Genomic DNA, 20102 nt, shown 5'->3' with positions numbered 1-20102 from the left:
AGAATTACTAGGGGAGTTTGTTAAAAATACAAATTCCTGGGCTCCCAACCCCCCTGAGAAGTTCTAAATGTGGTAGCCTATGTCTCCCAATAACCCATGCCTCCATTATGTAATTTTATTGGGCCTACCCTATAAAACCAGAGCCAAACCAGTTGCTGTCAAGTCAATCCCGACTCATGGTGGCCCCACGTGTTGCAGAGCAGAATTGTGCTGCGTGTGTTTTCATGGCGGTGAACTTTTGGAAGTAGATCAACAGGTCTTTCCTCTGAGCCATCTATGGTGGGGTTCGAACCACCAACTTTTCGTTAGTGTGCTTAACCATTTGCACCCCCCAGGGACTCCATGTCTATCCTACAGTAGGCACGAAGCAAGTACAGGCCCCATCCCTGACCTGGACTTTTGCTACAGTCTGTCCACTGATGTCATTCTGTAATCTGTTCTCCACACAGCAGCCAGTGGGATCCTCTTAAAATGTGAAGTCATTTTCACCTCATTTTCCCAGATCTTCCTACAACTCTTCATCTCATGCAGAATAAAATCCCAAATGCTTACCGAAGCTGACAAAGCCCTACATCCGTGGTTCCTGACCCTGGACACACATTAGAAACACCCGAGGAGCTATGACCACTCCCAATGCTTAGCCTTCCCTCAGACCACCAGAAACAATCTCTGGGGGAAGGACCCAAGCAGAGTTGCCAGACAAAATATACGCCACTCAGTTAAATTTGAATTTCAGATAAATAATGTATAATCTTTTAGTATGTGTATATCCCAAATATTGCATGACATGTCTGTCACCATGTGTCTTTCAGTTTATCATACTGTGGTAGCTTGTATGTTGGTAAAACACTGGAAGCTTTGCCACTGGTATTTCAAATACAGCAGGGTCACCCTTGGTGGAAAAGTTTCAGTGGAGCTTCCGGACTAAGGCAGGCTAGGAAGAATGACCTGGCAGTCTGCTGAAAAAAACTGGCCAGTGAAAACTTTATGAATAGCAGCAGAACATGAAACATACTTACATAGAAAAGTAAAAAATAAAAAAAGTGATTGTTTATCTGAAATTCAAACCTAACTGAGCGTCCTGTATTTTTATTTGCTAAATCTGGCAACTCTAGGTCCAAGCATTCAAAAAAAAAAAAAACACAAACCAAACCCCTTGCCATCAAGTCGATTCCAACTCACAGTGAACCTATAGGACAGAGTAGAATTGCTCCATAGGGTTTCCAAGGAGCGTCTGGTGGATTTGAACTTCTGACCTTTTGGTTAGCAGCAGAACTCTTAACCACTACGCATGCCACCAGGGTTCCCAGTCCAAGCATTAGCATTTTTATAAAGCTCACAGTAATATGGCCCCAAGTACCTCTCTGATCTATCTCATCTACTACTCTCCTCCAGTTCTCTCTCCTGCTTTCAATCTCTTTCTTGAATGTGCCCACCACACTCCCACCTCAACACCTTTGCAGCTGCTGGATGTCTGCCGGAGATGCTCTGCCCCTCAGAGGTCACGGGCAGGCTTATCCTGACCACTTCATCTACCGTAACACTCCTCCCTGCGTTCCTGTCACCCCACTTGACTCTTTTCTCACTATAACACTGTCACTACCTAGTGGATTAATATCTATTTGCTTATTTATTACCTGTCTGCACCACTGCCCACCCCAACTAGAATGTGAGTTCCATGACTTTGCTGGAAACACGTTGGTTCTTTTCCCTGTTGTGTCCACAATGCCTAGAACGCCACCAGCCACTCAACACATATTTGTTGAGTTAGTCAACGGTTATGAAAATGTTTCCCCTTCCAACACAACTGCCCTAAGCATCCCCTTGGGGGAGGAGTGGATAGAAATCATTTTATTAGAAGTGATAAGAAGACATCTTATTTGAAGTGATAAGGGGCTTTTTCTTGTCTTTTACTGAGAATAACTTTAGTTAACATTTATTGTGTCCTGTGTACCAGACACTGTTCAAAGCACTTTATTTGTATATACTCACTTAATTCTCGTGACAACCCTTGAATGTGTGGGCCATGACTATCCTCACTTTATTGATGAGGAAAGTGACTAAATCCTTCAGTGTCCAATACCAAACCTCAAACATCTCAGTGGCATACACCAAAAGGGTAAACATATATTATCCACCTTTCCTACCTGTAGTCTTGATTATGAAATTAGGTCCTATGTGCAGTGGGGTGACTAGGATGAGAGGCAGGTGGTATGCTCGGCTGTAACTGGGTCCAATGTCTGGAGGCAAGTGTGTTCAACACAGAGTCTCTAAGTGAATTAGGGACAGACAGTTGTGAAGAGTGTTGCCTGGTCCTTCAAAGACTGGTTGGAAGAGGCCGATATTGAACAAAGGAGGGCTGGTTGGACATTTTCTGTTCCAATTCTGTATTAGTGTTGAGCTTCCATATGGTTATTAATATTCCGTCTTGATAAGGCCCACATGCTCAAAGGACTAATCCATCTGACCCTCACAAAAATCCTATAGACAAGTGGAGCTGCTCTTCTTGGTCCTGACTGGCCAGTGGGGAGATAAGGAGGTGGAGGCCAAGAGAATTCCACAAAGGGCATGAGTCACAGTCCCTGGACCGGAACGCAGGTCTCCGACCCTTGTTCAGTGCCTTCTCCACTCACGGTACTGGGCTGTCTCCACTGGGAGAAAGAGCAACAGCTTTTCTGGCCACTGATGACTCATGTTCCAGCTCTGGCATCCATTCCCTCTGTGACTACTGCACCGCCTAGACCCTAGATTGGGCATGATGAAGATTCACAGGGTGGCTGGGGGAATAAGATTCATTCATTCATTCATCAATCAAATGATTCTGGGCACCCACTGGGTGTCAAGCACAGTTCTGAGGGTAGACACACAGTAGAGAGCAAAGCAGCTGAGATGCCCTCTCTTCAAGGTTTTCAATTCTAGTGGGGGTAGGGGGTTGGGCAGACAATAAACTAGTAAATGAACAAATTAATTTTGTTCAGGAAAATAAACAAGATAATTTTATAGAATAATAAATAAAACTAGTTTCCTGCCCTCAAAGTACTCACTGTGAGAAAGACAGTCATGTAAATAAAATACAACAAGGCAAAGTTTAATACTGGGGGTCAATGAAAGGGAAGTCCCTCCTTCCAACTAGCTTGAGCCTCGACTCAGTGGCATCACTAGGAGGGCGAGGGGGTGCAGACCATACTGGGTGACACTGTCATGGGGGTGTCATCAAAATGACAGTGTATAAAAATATCCCTAAAGTTAGTTATAACAACGAAATATTTTTTGTAAGCCCAGTTTACATGTATCAATATGCCTACAAGGGTAATTTATTTTTTGAACCTTCTAATGCCCTCCTGGAAACTCTGGTGGCATAGTGGTTAAGTGCTATGGCTGCTAACCAAAGGGTTGGCAGTTTGAATCCACCAGGCGCTCCTTGGAAACTCTATGGGGCAGTTCTACTCTGTCCTATAGGGTCGCTATGAGTCAGAAATGACCTGACGGCACTGGGTTTGGTTTTTTTGGTTTAATGCCCTCCTGTTGGAGCTGTCATTATTACCCAAGTATGGTGATGCTTTGAATCACATGGTTTCATCTGTTTTTTTTGTATGTTACTTTCGTTGCTGCCAGTGTTTTTATAGTTGCTGATTTTGTCAAGTTTTCTGGTGTTTTAGCAACAAAATTGTGGAAATTAGTATTTGTAAGCCTGTATCAATAACTTTTCTGAGAATGAAGTAGTAATTAAAGGAAAAGAAGGAGTGATATACGGGAATTACAATTTACAAGTAACATTAGCACAAAAAATATTACTAAGGATTTTGTGTGGTCTGGTCTGGGAGGACAGCCTAGGGTTGGTGACACCATGAGTTACCACACTGGGTGACATTAACCCTAGTGATGCCACTGCCTCAACTGCAGCAAGAATTTCTCCACCTTGAAGGAAGGTGTTTGAGCACAAACTCATGGCACGTCTCCATCACCTAATTGTTACCCACACCTGTGGTGGCCCTTGCACTTTCTGTCATTAAACTCTGCCCTCTCCTCATTAGAGGTGGAAATCTCAGAGTATAGATTTAAAATAAGTAATAACATAAGAATAGAGGAGGAAATCCCTTTATGCATCTAGCCTCCAATTTTACATTGTCCCATCTTAGCATTATGAAATACAGTTCAATAAAATACATAATTGAAAGCTTCATCAACAACAACAAAAAAAATCAAACAAGACAGGTAGCCAGGTGTGTGATTTCCCAGCACGTAGAACAGCACCTGGCACATAATAGGTGATCGATCCATATTTGTTCAATGACTGTGATGATTGGTTATGGGAGGTTCACACACGAAGCCACCATGAGTGGAGACCAGAATGAAAAGCGGGAAACAGACAAAGGAATAGGAAGGTCTGGGGGCAGAGTTCCCAGGCATGGGAAGCTCAAGGTCCTGACGCTGGACAAAACTTGGCCTTAGAGAAACAAAAGGAAGAATCAGGGAGAACACGGATATCTCAACACTCTTCAGAGTGCTTTATATACACGCCGTAAGGTTGTTTCTGTGACTGGTTCTTTGATATTACATAACAGAGTTTTGAAGATTTCCACCCAAGTGGCTTTTCATCCCTCCACTCTCGGACCCGAGCAGTTTCTATGGAGTGGAACCTTAAGGGTCCCCTTCTCTCACGCCCCGTCTTGCTGCTTTCTGGAGGGCATATGTACCCACGAACATAGTTTGGCGCCACGGTTGGCCTGTCCCTTCCTGAGGCCGGCAGCCCTGTCGCGGTGGTTGGCGCTGGGTGGCGATGGTGGCGTTGGGACGGGCCCCCGCTCCCGGTGCAGCTCCGCCGGGCCGGCCCGGAACAGGCGCGCTCGGGGTAAGGCTTTGCAGGCCGCGGGCTGGCCGAGACAGGCTGGGACCCGCGCGGGGCGGCTGGGCGGGAGGGGAGAGGAAAAGAGAGGGGAAGGGAGCGGAGAGGAGGGAGGAGCCCGGAGGGAGGAGCCCGGACCGCCGCTGCCGCCGCGTTAAGGTAAGGAGGTCCCGGCACTGTCGCCGGGCCGGGGAGCCGCCGGGGCGCTGGGCAGTGGCCACCCCTCTGGGACACTGTCCGCCGCCGGCCCCGCGGGGGGAGCCCCGCAGCCAGGCTCGCCCGCGGGCCCCTCGCCACCCACCCTGCTCCCCGCAGCTCGTGGGCACCCGACCCACCAGGAAGTGGCCATGCGCTCCCCCAGCGCCGACATGCCCTGGCGTCAAGACTGCCGCCTGGTTAGTTTTGTTTTTGTTTTTTTCAGAGCCGGAAGTGTCCTAGAAATCATGTAGGGTGGCTGACCGGGTAACTGAGGCCAGGAGGAGCACCCAGATGTCTCCTGCCTCCCAGTCCAAGGCTTTGAACCTTAGAGATCACCCAACCACTCCCTTGACGAGTGAGAACGCTGCCCTGGGCCTGGGAGGGGCAGGGACTTGCCCAAGGTCACATGGAGTCATGGGACTTCCCCGTGTGCGACAAGGTCCTTCCACGGCACGCTTGAGGAAGGCCACCGGGCACCCCTGACCCCCCCTTTCCTTGCCCCTACAGACCTCTGCGCCCCACAACCGAGTCTCAAACTGAGAATTTCAGAAGGGCTTGGGAATCTTCTAGAGAAAAGCCAGTCCCCCCATTTTACACCAGCCATTTCTCCCTCCCTTGCCCACTGTTGTTTTAGGAGGAAAAAGGAATTATTACTAACTTTTGAGTGGATTTTTACAGCTAGGTTATATGAAGCTCTGAGAGGTGAAATGATTTGCCCAAAACCACACCACTAGGAAGGAGAACAGGATTAGAACCTGGATTACCTGACTTCAGAGCCTGGCCTAGTGCTTGGCAGAGTAGGTCTTCAGTGTCCCTTCCCTGGGGTCACAAAGGGAGTTAGGAGCAGAGTCGAGGCTAGAATCCAGGTCTTGGTCTAGAAACTAGTTACCTAACACAAAGTAGGAGTAACCCTTTAGTTCTCTTTTCCCTAACTCAGTGTTTATTTCACTGCAGAAAATAAACTCTCTAAGCTTTGGAGGCATCCATTCATTCATCACATATTTAATGAACACCTACTGTGTGCCCGTGTGTGCACTCTTTAGACACTGTGAATACAGCAGTGAACCAGTCAGAGAATACCCTGCAGAAGGTGGAATAAAAACACTGGGCCCTTTAGTTGCAGGAGGGAGGGAGGGCTGGGCACAGAGAAGAGACCATTTGGGATCTTCGACACTGTGAAGTATGTGTCGAGGGCAGAGAGAGACAAGGACACCAAACCTCAGAATGTGGTATTAGAACAGCCTCAAGCCCTCAAAGTTTTGGTCTCTCATAGGACCTGAGTGAGATGTTTCTTTTAGCCAGAGCCTTCCCTCTACATTCCCTAGGGATTTGGGGTGAGGTGAAGGGTAGGTGGGATGAGAGTAGTCCAAAGAAGTCGAGAGACCTGGGCTAGAAACCTGGCACTGCCATTTCTTAGCTGTGTGACCTTGGGTAGGTCCCTCCACCTCTCTGGTCTGTTTCTTTATACAACAGGAATCATAATACCTCAGAGCGTTGATGATACTATGTCAAAATGCTTTGTAAATAAATGATGAAGCATGGTCCAAAGCGTGGCTATATCAGGACCTTGCCAAATCAGGCATAAGCAAGAGTGTGTTTATTTAAGGTTTATTTACTTAGAGGCTGTAGTGACCCTGATAACCTATTACTGCTCCCTGTGAAGAAATCTAAGAGGCAGAGGTGGGGGTGGCCGAGTTCCAGTCGAGGAGGCTGAGGCTCCCTGCTGCACTTGTGAAAAGAGTCGCTCACATCACAGTAAGCATTTCCGTTTATACAACCCTTACAGCGTGGTGTGTAGCATCAGGCAGATGTAGACGTAGAGCCTAGCTTTTCCACTTCCTAACTTGGTGGTCTTGGGCAAGTTTCATGACTTCTCTGTGCCTCGGTTTCCTCATTTGTCAAACACCTGTCTTCTAGGTTTGTCCTAAGGATTCTAGCATTCTAGGAGTGGAAGCTTGTAGAGGGCTAGGTGCAGTATCTGGCACTCTAGGAGGCTTTTTACTTTTTAGACCTGAGGCCCAAGGAGTGGTTGGGTTGGGCACAGTTAACGATTAGGTTGCCGTAGCTCAGGGTGTGGCTCCCATGAAGGTTGGTGCCTGGAGAATTTCCCATAAGCCTAAAACCATCTCTTCACTGGCACCATCCAGAGCTACAAAGGCTGGGCCAGCTACCTGGGCTGGCAGATGTGGAGCCTGAGAAATGTCATTACATGGTTTATTGTGGTGTCCTTTTCCGGCCTTTGTGTTATGTAAACACTGCTGTACATTATAAATGGGGCTGCAGATGGAGAGATGGGGGCCCTATATTCTTGAATGTGTTGCAGTAAGACAAAGGCGCCTTGAGGGGGAATCCAACCTATTTTCTACTTAGCTGCACTTTACTTGGCAACCAGGGTGATTCAGTTGTACCACCCTCTGTTTGAAACCCTGGTGTGGCTTCACATTTTCCTAGGATAAAGAACAAAACCTTTAACAAGGACCATAAGGCTTTACAGGAGCCCTAGTGGCTCAGTGGCTAAGCAAACTGAAAGGTCAGCTTTTTGGAACCCACCAGCTGCTATCTGGGAGAAAGATGTGGCAGCCTGCTTCCGCAAAGATTACAGCCTTGGAAACCCTGTGGGGCAGTTCTACACTGTCCTGTAGGGTCAAGTCAGAATTGATTCGAAGTCAGTGGTTGTTTGTTTGTTTGTTTGTTTGTTTTTTGAGGTCAGGGTGGTATAAGGCCTTGCATAGCCTGGGCCGCTGGTGGTGTCAGTCCCTCCTGTACCTCCAGCTGCATCTCAGACCACACTTTCAATAGGCCATGCTCTCAGTGGGCCTCCATGCCAGGCACACTGCTCCCTCCTTCCTTGGGGCCTTTGCAGATCCTCTTCTGGACACTCCTCCCTTTCCCCTGGTTAACCCCTCCTTGTCCTGCAGATCTTAGCCCACCCTTGGCTCACATTCCCGATGCCCTGGGCCATGTGAGGTCCCTGGTATGTCAGTGGTTAAGCTCAGGGTGGAATTGTACACCTCAACTAACCCCATGACATTATGGACTGAGTCTGCAGGAGCTCAGTAATGAAATCTACCCATAAGGAGTATCACTTGAGCAGAAATGGGGACCTCATTTTATATAAAACTCTCTTGGCCTTCATCCAAAAAATAATGATGAAGGCATTTCTCCGTCCTGTTGGTAGATATTCATTCATTCATTGAGTACCCACTGTGCCAGGTGCAATTCTAGGATACAACACAAAATCTATTGCCCTCAGAGAGCTTTCTCCAGGGAAGGAGACAGACCATAAACAAACACACCTGTAATACATTTTAGGGTGGTGATGAACGTGCAGAATCCAGTGAAGGGTAGGGAAGGTGGTGGGCCTGCTGTTTTAGACCTGGGTGAATAGCCAAGGCAGCTACGCCAATGGGGGAGGAGGGGAGAACTAATGCTCTGAGCATTTCCCACTCCCACCCTAACCTACCTGGTTGGGGAGACAGGCCCATAAGCAACTAACCATTAGAATCAATAGGAAGTAGTGGGACAGCCCGGTGGAAGGCTGTGGGCTTCAGAGGCAGGAGGCCCCACTTTAGCTGGACAAATCCAGGAAGGCTTCATTGGAGCCCCTAAATGGGACTTCAGTAAAATGGAGAAGAGCTCACACTTTGGAGTCAGCCTTGGGGGACACATCCTTGGGGGATACAGCCAGCAGCGTGACCTTCACCTCTCTGAGCCTCAGTTTTCTCATCTGTAAAATAGGGACAGTGATAATCTCTACCTCTAGCTCTGAAATGAGATCATGAAAGTAAGTCCACAGGACATCTTAGCTGATTTTATTATTAAACTGCTTTTGGCACCATTTGGACATGGAAGAGAAAATCATCCCAGACTAAGAGATCAGTATTAGCTAAGGCCTGAGGTGGGAAATCCCGGCATGGAGTGGAAGCATGGGACAGGCTGGAAGAAGGTTAGTGGAGGGAAATAAAGTTGGAAACGCAGATTAGACCCATCCCAGAGGTGGTTGGGGCTGCTGAAGGTGAGATGTTAGCCAGTGAACAGATGGGAGCTAATGAGATAGATCTAATTTGGTGGTTTTCAAATTGCGTTTGAAATCTTACTGCCAAATCAGGGTATAAAGTAGACCAAAGAGAAGCAGTGTGACATAATAGTTAAGATGGCTGCCTTTGGGCTAAGACCCAGGCCCAAGTTTAAATCCCGCATGACTTGGCCTTGACCTTTATTTCTCAGGGTCTCTCTGCCTCTGTCTATAAAATGGGAGATAATAGCACCTACCTCGTAGGATTGGTGAGAGGAAATGAGGTGAAGCATGGAAAAGGGGCGGCATGTGGTCGACATTTGCCAAGCATTTACTGTTATAGTTTGAAGGTGGGTGTTGAGGACTCCCCACAGGTATCTCCTCCTGTACACCATGGCTGGAGATGTTCCTGGGACCCTTTGGAGCAGTTTGAAAACCCATGGGTCAGATTAACCATTACAGACTTTTTCAATTTTGCCTCCCTTCCTTCCCAGGCAAAATGGCCTTTTGAATTATCTTTAATTGTCCCAAATGGAAACCACCGTTCATACAACAAATCTTTATAAGTACCTTCTGTGCTTACTTTAAGGAGCCCTGGTGGCACAACAGTTAAGCACTTGGCTACTAACCGAGAGGTTGGCAGTTCGAACTCACCTAATAGCTCCGCAGGAGAAAAGACGTAGCCATCTGCTCCCATAAAGATCGGAGAAAACCTTCTGGGAAGTTTGGCTCTGTCACATGGGGTTGCTATGAGTCGAAATCACTTGATGGCATCTAACAACAACAATGCTTACATACAGCAGAGGGAGATAGCCAATAAGCAATAAACATAAGTAAATGATTGGTGTATTAGTGATGTGTGCCACGGACAAAGCAGAGGAGCAGGGTACAGGGGATTGGGATGGAAGACTGGGGGGCAGGGTGGCTTCACTGAGGTGTGAGATGTGAACAAAGACCTAAAAGGTGAGGGAGTTGTCCATGTGGTTATCTGGGGGAACAGCCAATGCAAAGGCCTTGAGGTAGGAGCGTGCCTGGTGAGATCAAGGAGCAGCAAGGAGGCCAGCATGGCTGGAGCAGAGTAAGTGAAAGGGAGAGGAGTAGGAAGTGAGGGTGGAGAGGGCCCAGGGCCAGACTGCATGTGGCCCGGTCGCCACTGTAAGGATTTTGTCTTTGGATGAGAAGGAGCCATGGGAAGGTTTGGAGCAGAGGCAGGGCTTGATCCAGCTTTAGTTCTAAATGGAGCTATCTGGATGTTGTTTGTTGGATAGGCTAGGGGTGTGGCAGAAAGAAGGTGAGAGATCAGTGAGTAGGCTACTGCCATGATCCATGAGAGAGATGATGGTGGCTAGTACCAGGGTGCTGGCGGAGGAGAGGAGCAACGGTCAATGACAAAACCTCATAGAGCCGGAGTATCTTGTCATACCACCTGCCTCACCCTCCAGCCCCGTCCGCCAGGCTGCTTCAGTGAGCTTGGAATGGGAACATTTCCTCTGTGCCAACGTTCCTTTTTTAATTCTGCTCCATGATATTATTGCCCAAAATCCTCGGTTGGACTGTGGTGGAGTTGTTGCCATGGAGACACCCCTGTGATGCCATTTTTAACTCTGACTTCCAATTTGATTTCCACATAGAGGCATAGAAGGCACACATTTCTCTCCTAAAATGCTGGCGGTAAACTGGGCCTGCTTTGGGTCCTCCTTTTTAAGACCATCTCAATATTATCTTCTTTTGGTTGTGTGTGTGTGTGTGTTTTCATTTCCGACTACGATCTTCAGAGTTTCTGGCTGCACTAACCAAGAGGCACAGTGGGCAAGCTCCACCTTCATTGCTAAGTGGGTGGTGAGGATCAGCATGAATCCAAACCCCAAAATATGGAAATGGAGCCAGTCCTGACCTTTCTACTTCTTCATGCTCGTCACCAGACGCTCACGTAGCACACTCTCTCACCGGCCCTAGCCACCCAGAGCTGGTCAGACCTCACACATTGGAAGGACACCTTCTTTCTGACTGCTAGAGAGGCAGACACCAGCCCTTGCTGGCTCTCACTGCCTCTGTGAATTTGTTAATTCGGTGCAAGTACTCCCAGAATCTTATGGCTACAACTTAATTACAGCCAAAAAGGATACAAAGGAAGAGACAGATAGGCTGAGGTTTGGGGAGGGGGAGAGGGTCATGGTGCAGAGCTTCCATGTCCGAAGTGATAATGTGCTACCTCTCCTGTGCATGGTCGCTGACCAGGGTCATACCTGGCACATCGTGAGCGCTCAGCAAGTGGTGGCTGCACTGCTCTCTGCTGAGAAGGGCATCCCAGGAAGAGGAACCAACGGGGGCCAAGAAGTGCGGAACGAGGCTCATCCTGCGCTTCTCTCCTGTGGGCCTCCTTCAGATTCCACACCCTGTGGATCCACAGCCTGGCTTTTTCTGGTTTGCTCCCCCAGGACAAGTCTCATGTTTCTCTGAAGAACCTTCAAGAAGCTAGACAGCCTGTCTTGAAACTTAGAGAGAAGGGAGGCCCACAGTTGTTTCTTGAAATCTGAGTAAGTATTATTTAAGGTTTATCATCTGTCTTAGTCACCACTGTATCCCCAGCATGTGGCACAGTGCCTGGTACATACCCAGTGCCGTCAATTCCGACTCATAGCAACCCTATAGGACAGAGTAGAACTACCCCATGGGGTTTCCAAGGAACGCCTGGTGGATTTGAACTGCCAGCCTTTCTGGTTGGCCGCCGTAGCTCTTAACCACAGTGCCGTCAGGGTTTCTGCCTGGTACGTAGTAGGTGCTAAAATGTATTTATTACATTAATTAACTGGTTAGCTTGGGGTGGGGGTGGATATCTATTTATAATGTCCTTAGACTTTAAGAAAGGGTTTTTAAAACTCTGTAGACTTCCCGTTGCTTTTTTTTTTTTAAGCTTTTTATTTTGAAAAAATGATAGACTTACACCAAGTTGCACTGATAGTACCGAGAGGTCCCTTATCCCTCATTCAGCTCCCCACAACAGCCTTTGCTTTAACAATTAAGTCTAAACTCCTTAGCTGAACAGTGAGGGAAGACCTCTCAGAAGAGGTGACATTTGAATTGAAAATTCAGGGAAGAGTGTTCCAAGCAGGCGAAACGGCAGGTGCAAAGGCCCAGAGGTGGGAACCAGCTTGTGTGTTTGAAGACAATCAGTGTGGCTGAGTGTAGTGAACAATTTGGGCAGAGGGTGGGGTGGGATCTGAGATGGAGCTTAGAGGTAAGCAGGGGCCAGATCGCATAGGACTTTGTAGGCCATGGTAAGGAGATTGACATTTATCCTGGAACAATGGGAAGCTTTCAGAATCTTTTAAGCAGGCAAGTGACATGATTGGTATATATGACAAAAATATCACTTGGTCTACTATGTAGAGAATAGATTGTATGAGATCAAGAATGTATTTTGTTAAATGAATGAGTGAATGAGCTTGGCCTGAGCCCAGCTTTTTGTGCACAGAGTACATCCCCCTCCTCTGTGCTTCTTTGATTAGAAGGCTGTTTAGTCTTGAACTAAGAACTCATGTGGGGCTCCTCAGATACCAGCCCAATAAAATACTATCTTGGGCTCCTCTGGGTGATAGGTGCAATTACTGCAGCCTCCAAATGGTTCTTTTTTTTTAAGTTGATTAAATGAAGTGAAAATTGCTGAGCCTGCAGACATGATAGCTGGGTGCTGCCCTTGGTACCAGCTTTAGTTCATGGTTTGAGCTGTCCTCTTTGGTCTTCCACCATGGAGGCTGGGGAACGGGAGGGTCTGTGGTCTGGGCTGATCCTCTGAGCCACAGAAAACTACCAATCTCAAACTTGGGTTGTTGAAGCAACAATTGGATGCCAGTCCTGCTGGGTGACCTTGCCAAGACCTTAACCTCCTCTCTGAGCCTCAGCTCCTCCATCTAAAACAAGAGGAGGAAGATCCCTGGGGTGGTATAGAGGAAAGAGTGTGGGATTTGGAGCCAGAAGTCTGGTTTAGATCTCATCACTTACTGACTTTGCAACTTTGGAAAAATTGCTTGGCCTCTCTGAGCGTTTTTCCTCATGGCAGTTGTCTTAGTCATGTAGTACTGCTATAACAGAAATACCACACATGAATGGCTTTAACAAAGAGAAATTTACTCTCTCACAGTCCAGTAGGCTAGAAGTCCGAATTCAGGGTGCTGGCTCCAGGGGAAGGCTTCTTCTCTCTGTCGGTTCTGGAGGAAGGTCCTTGTCTTCAGTCTTCCCTTGGTCTGGTAGCATTTCAGTGCAGGAACCTCAGATCAAAGGATGCGCTCTGCTCCCGGCGCTGCTTTCTTGGTGGTGTGAGGCTCCCATGTCTCTCTGCTCGCTTCTCTCTTTTGTATCTCAAAAGAGATTGGCCTAAGACACTATCTAATCTTGTAGATCTCATCAATATAACTGCCACTAATCCATCGCATTACATCATAGTGATAGGATTTACAACACATAGGGAAATCACATCAGATGACAAAATGGTAGACAGTCATACACTACTGGGAATCATGACCTAGCCAAGTTGACAGAGTTCGGGGGTGGGAGGTGGGGACACAATTCAATCTAAGACAGCAGTTGTGAGAATTAAGTGGGTTGGAAAGTGCTTTGTAAACTGTCACATGCTGTACGAATGTTGATGTGTTGCTATTCACTACCTCAGGGTTGTTTCAAGAAGCTAATAAATTATTAGTCGTGGACAGATTTTTAAATAACTCCTCTACAGAAATCATATTTTGAGAACACGAGTTTTTATTGCTCAGCTGGATAGGAATGAAGCTATGGACCAAAAACAGTGCAGAGTCTGGTTATTAGACTAGAAATCTCTTGGCAATATGACAAGTATTTAAAACAGGTGGTGCTCAAGAGCTCTGGCTTTGGGCTCTATCAGTCTGTCGTTTATGGGTTGTACTCCTCTGAGCCTGTTTCCCCATTTGTAAACCGAACATTATGGTAAACCAGTTGCCGTCGGGTCAGTTCTGACTCATGGCGACCTCACATGTATTAGAATAGAACTGTGCTCCACAGGGTTTTCAATGGCTGATCTTTTGAAAATGGATCACCGGGGCTTTTTTCCCAGGTGCCTCTCCGTGGACTCAAACCTCTAACCTTTGGTTACCAGCTGAGCATATTAATTGTTTGCACAACCCAGGGACTCTGGACATTAGAGCCTGGCACCTGGTAAGGGCTCGATAACGTTTGCTCTTGGTATTGTTTACTCCCCCTTTGTTATGTGCCAAGCGCTGTGCTGAGCATTTCATTTGTTTATTGATAATTTTGTTCATTTGTTTAACAAACATTTATGTAGCACTTAAAGGAGCCCAGGTGACGAACTGGCTAAGCATTCAGCTGCTAACTAGAAGATTAGCAGTTCAAACTCACTGGCCACTCGCAGGAGAAAGATGGGGCAGTCTGGTTCTGTAAAGATTATAGCCTTGGAAACCCTGTGGGGCAGTTCTACTTTGCCCTATAGTGTTGCTATGAGTCAGAATCAAGTAGAGCAATGGGTTTTGGTTTAACCCTGTGCCAGCTCTGTTCCAAGTGTTTACAAATATTTACCCACATGGGCTATATCATTTAGTCCTAACACAGCTCTTCCAGGTAGATACTGTTACCATCCCATTTTGTGGGTGAGGAAACCTGAGAGCAGAGTTGAGCTGCCCAAGGTCCCATATCTATCAGGGGGAGGTGCTTGGATTCACACCCAGGTCTGTCTGGTGGCTGAGCCTGCATTCCTATCCTGGGTGCCCTGTAGTCAAGGTTAGCACCCCTCTCTGACGGCCTGGCACTGCCAGGGAGGTGGATCCCCACTCCCAGCGCCCTTCCTACCCCTTGAATGCCTGGTTTGGCTTGTCTTTCCCTGTCTCTCTTCTCCTACTCTCTCCTCTTTTCCCTCCCCTTCTTTCTTCTTCTCTCTCCTCCTTTCTCTCCCTTTGTTTCATTGAGGCCTATCCATACATATAGTACACTATACTATACTATTAAAAAAAAAACTATTGCCATTCCTATAGAACCACCCTGTAGGGTTTCCTAGGCCATAATCTCTGTGGAAGCAGACTGCCACATCTTTTTCCCACAGAGCCGCTACTGGTTCAAACCACTGACCTTTCATTTAGCAGCTGAGCACTTAACCTTATACCACCAGGGCCCCAGATACAATATACACATACAATAAAGAGCATAAATTTTAAGTGTCCCTCTCAGTGAACTTTTACACATATTTACACCCATGTCCCTGAGTGATGAAAACGGTTAAGCACTTGGCTGCTAACCAAAAGTTTGGCAGAATATACCCAGAGGCATCTGAGAAGAAAGGCCTGGCAATCTACTTCCAAAAGGTCACAGCCATTGAAAACCCTATGGAGTGGCTCTACTCTGAAACACGTGGGATCACCATGAGTCAGAATCAACTAGACAGCAACTGGTTTTTTTTTTTTTTTTTTCCTAATCATCACCAAGGTCAAAATATAGACCCAGAAGGCTCCCTTTTGCCCTTCTGAGCAGATACCCCCTCGCAGAGGTAACCATTCTTCTGACTTTTATCACCATAGATTGGTTTTACCTATTCTTCAACTTCATACAGGTGGAATCTTACAGTATTAGTCTTTTGTGAGTAGATTTTTTGCTTATCATTTTGTCTGTGAGATCATCCATGTTGTGGTTAGCTGAAGCTTGTTCATTTTCATTGCTGTGTAATGTTCCATTGTGTATATGTACTGGAATGTACCCATTCTACCGTGGATGGGCATATGGGTTGTTTCCAGTTGGGGACTCTTGTGAATGAAGTTGCTATGTGCCTTCATGTACATGTCTTTTGGTGGACAGGAGCTCTCATATCTCTAGAAGTTGATTACTGGGGAATAGGAAAGGCATAAGTTTAGCTACAGTGGATACTGCCAACAAGTTTTCGAAAGTGCTTGTACCAGTTAGGACTCCCACCAGCAGCAGGTAAAATTTCTTTTTCCTCCTGTCCTCGCCAGCACCAACACTTGGTCAGTCTTTTTAATTTTAGCCATTTTGATGGGTAATAGTAGTATCTCACTGGGTTTTAATTTCCATTTCTCTGATGGATGATAATGTTAAGTACCTTTTCATATACTTATTGGCCATTTGGATATCTGTTATGCAGTAACCGTTAAAGTCTTTTGCCCATTTTTTAAAACTGGATTGTTTGTCTTTTTCCTAATGATTAATTCCCATTGCCATTGAGTCAATTCTGACTCGTAGTAACCCTATTCGGCCGAATTGAACTGCCTCATGGGGTTTCCAAGGCTGTCAATCTTCCTAGAATCAAATTGCCACATCTTTCTCCTGCAGAGTGGCTGGTGGGTTCAAACTGCCAACTTTTTGGTTAACAGCCAAGCACTTAGCCACTGAGCCACCAGGGCTCCTTAATGATTAATAGGAGTTGTTTATATAGTATAGATACAAGTCCTTTGTTGATATGCGTTTTGAAAATATCCTTCCTTAGTCTGTAGATCACGTTTTCATCCTCCTAAAAGTGTCTTTGAAGAATTAAAAAAAAAAACAAAAAAACCAAACCTGTTGCCGTCAAGTTGATTTGGACTCACGGTGATCCCATGTGTTTCAGAGTACAACTGTGCTCCACAGGGTTTTCAGTGACTATAATCTTAGCAAGTAGATGGCCAGGCCTTTTTTTTTTTTTTTAATTGTGATTTAGGTGAAAGTTTACAGAGCAAATTAGTTTCTCATCAAAAAAATTTATATACAAATTGTTTCATTGCATTGACTGCAATCCCATATTATGTCAGCACTCTCCTCCTTTCCCATTCCACCCTGGTTCACCGTGTCCCTTTGTCCAGTTTTCTTGTCCCCTCCCGCCTTCTCGTCTTTGTTCCTGAGCAGGTGTTGCACATTTGATCTCATATACTTGATTGATCAAAGCAGCAATTCCTCACATGCGTTGTCGTTTGTCTTGTAGGCCTTCCTAGTCTTTGGATGAGAGGTGAACTTCAGCAGTGACTTCAAGTCTGAGTTAGAAGGGTGTCCGGGGGCCATAGCCTCAGGAGTTCCGCTAGTCTCTGTTAGACCAGTAATCTGGCCTTTTTTGTGAATTTGATCAGTTGTTCTACGTTTTTCTCCTGCTGTATCTGGGACCCTGTTTTATAATATCAGTCAGAGTGGTTGATAGTAATAGCCAGACACCACCTAGCTCTTCTGGTCTTGGGGTTGTGTAGGCTGTGGTTCTTGTGGTCCATTAGTCCTTTGGACTAGTTGTTCCCTTGGATCTTTAGCATTTTTCCCTTTCCTTTGCTCCGGACTAGAAGAGACAGATAGTTTTATCTTAGATGGCCAATCACAAGCTTTTAAGACCCCAGACGCTACTCACCAAAGTGGGGTGTAGAACATTGTCTTTAAGACTCATGTTGTGGCAATTAACATAGATGTCCCCCGAGTCTATGGTCCTTTGCCTCCGAGCCTGGGAACTTCATCCCATGAAGTATTCAGTTACGTCTAAGAGGTTTTCCCAACTGTGCCACTTGTGTGCTCTATTGTCCATATGAGTGTATGAGCAGCATCTACAGTCGTGTATTTAGAAATTTCCGCCTCCAAATGCCAGGCCTTTTTTCTGTGGTGCTGCTGGTAGATTCGAACTGCCAGCCTTTTGGTTAGTAGTCAAGCACAAATCATTTGTGCCACCTGGGATTCTTTTGGTAAATAAAAGTTCATTTTAATGAAGCCTACTTCATCAATCTTTTCTTTTATGGTTGGTCATTTTTGTGTCCTGTTTAAGTAATCTTTGCCTACCCCGTGGAAACATTTCTTACTGGGTTTTTGTTTTTTTTTTTTTCCTGCAGGGCTGGCAATGGCCACGTGGGAAAGACCTAGCCAGAGGCTGCCTCAGCAGCAGCCTCAGGTAGCCGAGGCAGCCACAGAGGGGGACCCGAGTCTGCCCACAGGCCGGGAGCTGGCCGAGGCCAACCGCTTCGCCTATGCCGCGCTCTGTAGCATCTCCTTGTCTCAGCTGTTTCCAGAGCCCGAGCACAGGTGAGTGTTTTTGTCTCACAGTGGGAAGGTCATACTGCCCAGATTTTCTTCAGGGAGGTAATCGTTGACAGCCTGGCAACCTGCCAGGTACTGCCAGCACTGCGGTGGTGGGGCTTACACAAAGAGGACCAGGCTGTTGTCCTTACCTTTAAAGAACTCACAGTCAGGTAGGGTTAAGACATCCCCTCATGCAGTATTCACTCATTTATACCTCTACCAAGCATTTTTTGAGCACCTGCTGTGTACCAGGCACTATTTGAAGTACCTGGAGGATCCAAAACCCCAACCCGTTGCAGTTGAGTCAATTTTGACTCATAGCAACCCAATAGGACAAAGTAGAACTGCCCCCATAGGGTTTCCAAGGCTATAATCTTTATGGAAGCAGATTGCCACATCTTTCTCCCACAGAGCAGCTGGTGGGTTCGAACTGCCGACCTTTCAGTTAGTAGCCAAGCACTTAACCACTTGCCACCAAGGCTCTTTCAAGACTGTGACCTTTCAGAAGCAGATCACTAGGCCTGTCTTCCAAGGTGCCTGTGGATGAGTTTGAACCACCAGCCTTTCAGCTAATACTCAAGTGCTTAACCCTGCACCATCCAGGGATCCCAGGGATATGTAGTTTTTTAGTAAGACAGGCACTGCCCCTGCCCTGAAGTAGGACACGGTCTGTAGGAGGATAGGCTATTTATTTATTCATTCAGCATGCATTTGTTGAGCACCTACTGCTTACTGAGTGTAGTGGAAGGCGCTGTAGAGGAAACAAAGAAGAGCAAGGCATGGCTCCTGCCTTTGGGGTACTTACTGTCTAGGGGAGGTGACTACATCAGTGACTGTGGTGGTGGAGCATGGGGTAAGCTCCATGATGGGTTTAAACAGGTTCTTGTGGGAGCAAGAGAATGACAGGTTTAACAACAGTGTTACATTTTACTGTCTGCTGTTTACCAATATCTGCCATGTATGCATTTGTGTATGTGTGTTTACATCATATATTTGGAGTCAGAAGAGCAGAGTTGTTAAAAAGCATGGGCTTTGGAATCAGTGAGACCTAGGATTAAATCTAGGATCTGCCACTCACTGGTTTTGTCACCTTGAGCACAGCATTTGCCTCCTTGAGCCTCAGTTTCCTCATCTGTAAAATGGGCGATGGTAATACCTACTTCATCAGGGTTGTCATGAAGATTAAACAGTGAGATGAGGCATGTAAAGCATCCCCATGTTCAATCCAGTGCCCAGCCCACAGTAAGCTCCCAATAAATGTGAGCTCTTTTCATTATTAAAACTTGGGGCATCAGGGAAGGCTTCATAAGGGAGGTGATATCCAGGCCGGGCTTTGAAGGTCAGGTGAATTTTCACCATCATAGGTGGGGGAAAGGTGGGGACCAAAATGGAACTGAAGCACCTGGACTGGCCAAGGGGAGGGCTGCCTTTGCAAATGGGGAGTTAGCTGGGTGAATGGAGTCCCAGGCTCCAGGAACTCTGCATGACAGGACTAGACACACAGCCAGAGAGGAAACTGCGAAGCAGATTCATGGAGGGTCTTGAATGCCAGGCGGAGGAACTTGGCCTTTGTAGATAGTGAAGAGAGGCTGGAAGGTTGGAGCAGGCCAATGACTTAACTGGATTTCTGTGTCTAAAATCTTCAATCCCCAAACGTGTCTGGAGCTGTTAGTACCAGGGTCCAGCAAGAAGCATGGAGGGCAGGGTCTGCCTTCAAGGATTCAAGAAGGATGAGTTTAGAGGCAGGAGGAGGCCAGTTAGGAGGCTGGTGTAGTTAGTTGCAAGGAACAAGGACAGTGGCCAAGGTTGGGGGGACAGATGAGACAGACTTTTCTCAGGGAGAACAGAGTCAACTTGGGGCAGGTGGATGTTGTGGACGGAGGCAGAGAGAGGAACTAACTATGGCTCCAAAGGTTCAGGCAGGCTGGGGAGCATAGAAGGACAGAGATGTCATTACTGAGACCAGGAACAACCGGTTGGGGCAGGAGATGACAAGAAGTTCTTTCATCTGTCGTGTTTTCAAGACCCCTA

General features: G+C 46.8%; 1 protein-coding gene across 6 annotated transcripts in view; it reads left to right on the top strand.

The window, feature by feature from the left end:
- Positions 1–4752: 4752 nt before the first annotated feature.
- The window catches only part of TMCO4 (transmembrane and coiled-coil domains 4), a 130775-nt gene continuing 115425 nt past the window's right edge, over positions 4753–20102 (top strand). For 3 of the 6 annotated variants that reach the window (XM_049878119.1, XM_049878124.1, XM_049878125.1), the window contains exons 1-3: positions 5157–5241; positions 11498–11596; positions 17885–18074. In XM_049878119.1, coding sequence (XP_049734076.1) covers positions 17893–18074 — 182 coding nt within the window. In that variant the 5' untranslated portion in view covers positions 5157–5241; positions 11498–11596; positions 17885–17892. Of the gene's footprint in view, positions 4853–4943; positions 5006–5156; positions 5242–11497; positions 11597–17884; positions 18075–20102 lie in introns of those variants that run through there. The other 3 variants (XM_049878122.1, XM_049878120.1, XM_049878123.1) reach the window with 3 other exon arrangements.

This window comes from Elephas maximus, chromosome 3 (assembly GCF_024166365.1).
Source record: "Elephas maximus indicus isolate mEleMax1 chromosome 3, mEleMax1 primary haplotype, whole genome shotgun sequence".
Taxonomy (NCBI): Eukaryota; Metazoa; Chordata; class Mammalia; order Proboscidea; family Elephantidae; genus Elephas; species Elephas maximus.
The sequence above is the reverse complement of the archived record's forward strand: the minus strand, read 5'-3'. Positions and strand labels throughout refer to the sequence as shown.